This window comes from Myotis davidii, unplaced genomic scaffold (assembly GCF_000327345.1).
Source record: "Myotis davidii unplaced genomic scaffold, ASM32734v1 scaffold174, whole genome shotgun sequence".
Classification (NCBI taxonomy): Eukaryota; Metazoa; Chordata; class Mammalia; order Chiroptera; family Vespertilionidae; genus Myotis; species Myotis davidii.
Window position 1 is genome coordinate 2,163,630 of NW_006289087.1, and position 5,692 is coordinate 2,169,321.

General features: G+C 46.7%; 1 protein-coding gene across 1 annotated transcript in view; it reads right to left on the bottom strand.

Moving 5' to 3' along the window:
• Window positions 1-913: 913 nt before the first annotated feature.
• The window catches only part of DEGS1 (delta(4)-desaturase, sphingolipid 1), a 9,053-nt gene continuing 4,274 nt past the window's right edge, over window positions 914-5,692 (bottom strand). The window contains exons 3-4 of the mRNA XM_015562362.1: window positions 4,312-5,054; window positions 914-1,599 (exon numbers count right to left, since the gene is read on the bottom strand). Coding sequence (XP_015417848.1) covers window positions 1,453-1,599; window positions 4,312-5,028 — 864 coding nt within the window. The 5' untranslated portion in view covers window positions 5,029-5,054 and the 3' untranslated portion in view covers window positions 914-1,452. The remainder of the gene's footprint in view (window positions 1,600-4,311; window positions 5,055-5,692) is intronic.

Below are 5,692 nucleotides of genomic sequence, written 5' to 3' on the forward strand. Positions count from 1 at the left end.
CCAGCGGGAGGTCCTGCCCCAGCTGAGGAGAGAGTGGAGCAAAGAAAGAAGGATACGGAGAGGCCGATGATGTCGTGGGCTTTGGTCTTCCTTTTTTAAATATGTTTTTATTGATCTCAGAGAGGAAGGGAGAGGGAGAGAGAGAGAAACATCAATGATGAGAGAGAATGATGGATCGGCTGCCTCCTGCACGCCCCCACTGGGGATCGGGCCGCAAGCCGGGCAGCTGGAGCCACTGGCTAGTCCTACAGGCAGGGGGCCTGGAGGGCTTGGTGAGAACACAGTACCTTTCCCAACTAGCATCAAATAAGCCACAGGGATGTCTCTGGTACTTTTCCCCAACTGGTGCAGTGTATCTGAATTGGCAAGTTGGTTTTGTTAAGTTGGCTCGACTATCACTTTAAACGTTAAAGCAATGGCTTTTTAAGCAAATAGTTCAAAGACATGGGGATGTTTCAGGAGCAGGAGGATCAGAGGGAAAGCGGAGGCCTTTGGGGAGGAAATGAAGGTCTGCAGTCCTTCTGAGCACGAGGCTCTGCCCCCTCAGCTGGGGGAACCCAGCACATCGGGGTAGTGATAAAAACTGGGATTTTACATAGAGAAAAAATAACAGGGATTTTGTAACGGCTCACATGAAGGCTGCCGAGGGTTGGTGTTGCGCACAAATGGTAGACTATTGATTTTTTGATACCACGTCTTATTTTGCAAATAGTTCACGCGTTACACTAAATTGAGTGACACACCTCAGGTAAGCAGGGCTGCAGCCTCCCGGCTGTGACACTGGCCACTTGAGACCAACTATCTCCCATCAGCCTGCAGCCAGTTTCCACTGCAGTGACGTGAAACCGACAGGGAGCTGCTTCTCGCTTGAGCGTCAGTGCGCCTGAAAAAGCAAGTTGCATATTGGACACGATTAGATTCAGTAAGGACTTTATTGATAAGGCTGTGCAGGGCTCAGCAGTGTCTAATTTAGGTCCCAGGTACAACTGTGAAAATTAAAAACGAGAAATTCAGCTCGCAGTGAAAGATACTCCCAGGCCTTTTGTTTTTCCTGGCGGAATTTTACAGTCAGCTCACCACCCTGAGAAGTAGAGTCATACAAAGAGTCAAGTACAAAATGCGATAAATACTATTTATTGTGACTAACTGCTCAGGCCACTAGCTGTTATAAGAAAGTAACGATTCATAGTGAAAATAAAATAGGAGAAGTAGCTTTGTCAAAGCTCTTTATGATCTGCTCATCAATGTCAAACGCCATCCTCAACAACAAGACACGAACACGTTTCCTACATGGAAATCGAACACTGCATGGACAGGCTGTCCGCTGAGCCAGATTAGCTTCTTGGTACCAGGGAGGCCATACTGTGAAACTGTACGCGGGCAGCTGACCGCTGAATTCCACCTGTGGCCACTGGGGGCTTCAGAGAGGAATTCCTTTGGCTGTGGCCACATTCAGTCCAGCTCCACCTTGCCCTTCTGGTGCCGCTTCATTCTCGAATAGGGACTGATTGTATCGTCCGTCACAAAGTCGTACAGGACTCTGATCCAGGAGTTGTAGTGGGGCAGGTTGTCGTAGTACTCGGCAGCTATCTTCCTCACCTGGGGGGAGAGAACACAGCAGGGTGAGTGATGGCTCCCCCAGGCGACTGAGGAGGACGGAAGGACGGACGTGTGACAGACACCAAGACCACGAGACCTTTCTCCCTCCTAACCCCTCCCATCAACCAAGCAGCTTCAGGAACTCTAAGCAGTTTCCACAGTAAAATAGACTTGACCCTGGGCTGCCTGACGCTTTGCTGTCAAGCCCCGAGGGACTACATATCTGGTTTATTTGTCAAGCTTGGCCCTTGGAATCTTTACCAGCAGATACTTATTTCTCAAGCACACCTGCAGGGATTGTGGGATATAAAGGAGCCTGGAAATAGGAATGAATGACTGTGGCAGGCCCAGTGGATGGGCGCCTACCCAGCCTCAGTGAGGTCTGCCACCCCCAGTGGAGAATGTCTTTTGAAAGTGACGATGGCCAGTGTGACCAGCAAGCACACTGGTCCCATGGCTCCATGGAAATGTACAAAACTCTCCCGGTAACTCCCAACGGGAAACAAGACAGCAGGAGCCAAGGTGGTGGGAGACAGCGAGAAAAGGACTGTTCACGCTGAAATTACTCCTTCGGCTCGGGCAATGTCCTAGTATTTTCTGGTTGTGGAGAACCAGACGGTGTGCCACTCTCCGGGAACAATGAAGCCAGAGAGGGCTTCCACAGCGTATCTCAGTCAGTCCGAAGAAACAGAGCGATCGAATACCTCTAGACACAACCCTCCACATTCCTCAAGTTCTCCCATGAGTAAGGATAGCCACAGACCACACACGTAACTACACCTGGATCCTAATCCACCTGGACTGAGGTCAGAGCCAGCGGTAAGCAGTGTATTCTAACAGCTAGAGTTCTATCTTTCCGAAAAAGTACCAAACCGGAACTAGGCCATCCTTGATGTGCGTTCCTTGGTGTATGTGCCTGGAGAGAAAAAGCAGGAGGGGAGACGAGAGAAGTCTGAGGACGCCTGTGCATTCAGCTGAGGAGGAAGGAGGCAGCAGGATACAGGGGAAACGGGCCATCCATGAGCCAGGGGCCTCAAGTCCAGTAATACCTGAACTGAACTAAGTTTTCATCTGGGAAAGAAAATAAGGACAAGTATGTGGCTTATGTTGGGGAAGGTTCTCTCGTTCAAAGGGCAGCCAGCTTTCTCCACAACCTTTTACAAAATAATTAAAAATGTACTCGCCTACTCGGGGAAGAAGCAAAGGCCACACACCCCAGTGCAGGCCAGCACGCGGGCACGGTGACAAAGTAGCGTCATGTTACACCGGGTCCAACGTGGCTTTTAGACAGTCATGTGGTGTGTTTCCCCGTTTTGTTTTGATTTGCTACAGAAAAGCTGACGGGCCCTAGCCAGTCTGGCTCAGTGGATAGTGTCGGCCCACAGACTGAAGGGTCCCAGGTTCGATTCCGGTCAAGGGCATGTACCTCAGTTGCAGGCTTGATCCTGGGCCCAGGTCAGGGCATGTGGGGGAGGCAACCAATCAATGTGTCTCTCTCGCATCGATGTTTTTCTCTCTCTGTCTCTCCCCCTCCCTTCCACTCTGTCTACAAATCGATGGGAAAAGTATCGTTGGGTGAGGATGAACAGAAAAGCTGATGGAATAGTAAACTAACAGCCATATGCCCTTCACCTAGGCTCACCCATTCACACTATGTCACAGTCACTGTCTCTCTCTCTCTATAATATACACCACATACTTTGCTTTCTTTGCTGAACCTTTGAAAGGAAGTTGCAGACATTCTGTGACAGCTTACCCCTAATATCTCACCCTTAATAATCAACATGTATTTCCTGAGGACAGGGACATTTCCCCACAAAATCATGGTACCATTTCATTCCCCAGAAGTTTAACATCAATACATCATCTATTACACAGTCCAGATTCAGAATTTCCCCACTGACCCAATGTCCTTTCTAGATTTTTCTTTTGAAAATCCAATCAAATGTTACATATTTAAACAGTCAACAAGAAAAACTTTGAGGAAATCTATAAAATTTGATTGGGAGGCAGTAATAGCATAAACTATCTGGCTTATATTGATTGGTTTAAAAAAATCAAGAAAAACTACTATTACATTTCATACATATGTACTTTTTCCCCCCTAGATTTATGGAAACAGTTTTTATCACAACTGTAAAAACTACCCATTTTGAGGATGGAAAGTCTAAGAGAATTTACCAGAAAGACACCTGAAGTTAGAGGAAGGTGGTCCTTTGGAGGGGATGAAAAGGTGAGGGTCAAAGTTCCTTTCATTTATTCCACAAACAATACACTAAACGTCTACTGTGATGAGAACAGATGGCCCCTGCCTGGGGAGTCGGCAGTTCAGGAAATTGAGTCCATTTACCCCGCACATCAGCTATGTGGACCTCTGTCTTCCACAGTAAACCAGCACCAAGTCTCAGTTCAGCCCATGTAGGTGAGTAGTGAGGAAGGCCATGTGTTCCCTTCCCATTCCTGAATGACTTGGAAGGTAGCAGACTGCAGATTCTCCAACACTTCTCAACCCTAAGCGTTCCTACTGGGCTCCCGGGTCCCGGAGTGGGAACTGAAATTAGGCTGGCAGACTAAGGGCTTCTACTCTCACTTTCTTTGATGAGAAGCTCAAAGGTAAAATATACTAGATCCCTTTTAAAACAAGCAAGTTGAGACTAATTTTTGACCACACAGCCGTCAGAAATTAATGGATGTATGCTCTCCCTTACTTACCAGTGGAAGGTTTTTTCCGGGAATGTTGGGGAAGTCGTGGTGCTCATTATGGTAACCCACGTTGAAGGTAAGTAGATTCAGAGGCCCATAATACGAGTAAGTTTCATGTCCCTTTAAGAACATGTAATGTTCAGCTATAAAATGTCCAGAAATCGGATGCAAACCTAGACCAAGTAAGGATGCTGCCAACATGTAGACTAAAGACTTAATTCCCAAAACGTAGTAAATGATCACGTCAAATGTGAGCTGGACCGCAGTATTGATTATTTCCAGGTGAGTGATTGGCTTGGGGTTGATGAACAGAGGTCGAAAAGCATAGAAGAGAGGCTGAAGAATGACCCATATGAACTTCCTGAAAGTGGTACAGAAGAACCAGCCTTCGAAATTGGTTGGAATATCCACATCGATGCCATCGGCTCCGAGGTAGCGGTGATGGTCCATGTGATACCTCTTGAAGGAAATGGAGTACGGAACACCAATAGGAAGATTCGCGAACATTCCAAACCAGCGGTTCCACATGGACTTGTAGTGGCCAAAGGCACTGTTGTGGGAAACTTCGTGAATGGCCAGAGTCATTGAATGGTTAATGCAGCTGCCAAAGGCATATGCCCAAAATATGACCCATTTCCAGTCCAAGTCCTTCACTAAGTAAAATGCAGCCAACTGGGTGAGAACCATCATAATGACAATCCATATCAAGTTGGGATCAGGCTTCATCAAGGATTTTATCTCTGGATACTTTGCTGTAAAGAAAAAACAAACAAAATAAAAATCAGGAACTGAGAAAAGCACAGTTCTACAATGATAATTAAATCAACAATTAAAGTAACACACTAATCCCCACCCCCACCCCAAATCATTACATGCCCAATTAGAGACTTGATCACCTCAGGAAGGAATAGATTCTAAGAGTACAGTTACTAAATACCATGTCATAACAAACTGAGAATTTATGTAGGAAAAATTAGCCTCAAAATGTAGACTCTCCACGTTAACAAAAAGTCACAAAGGAGTAGAGAGTTCATGTTGTCCAATTACCTCTCACCCCTAACAGTTCTTTGTACAGTAAACCTATAAGGTTTACTAAGTTAAAGCCATAGTCTGGTAAATCTAGTGTATGTATCTGGCAAATATTACATACGGAGGAAAGTGTCTCTAATGGCAAAGGCAGATTCTCCCCTGGATCCAACCACCCGGGAGAATGAATGTGTCTGGTTTGTGTGTTGGGCCCAGGAAGGCAAAGTTCCGAAGGAGCTTTTTCTTGGGACAAGTCATTCAGCATGTTCTTCATCGGCTGCCTCCTGCACGCCCCCGACTGGGGATCCGGCCTGAAACCCGGGCATGTGACCTGACTGGGAATCGAACTGTGACCTCCTGGTTC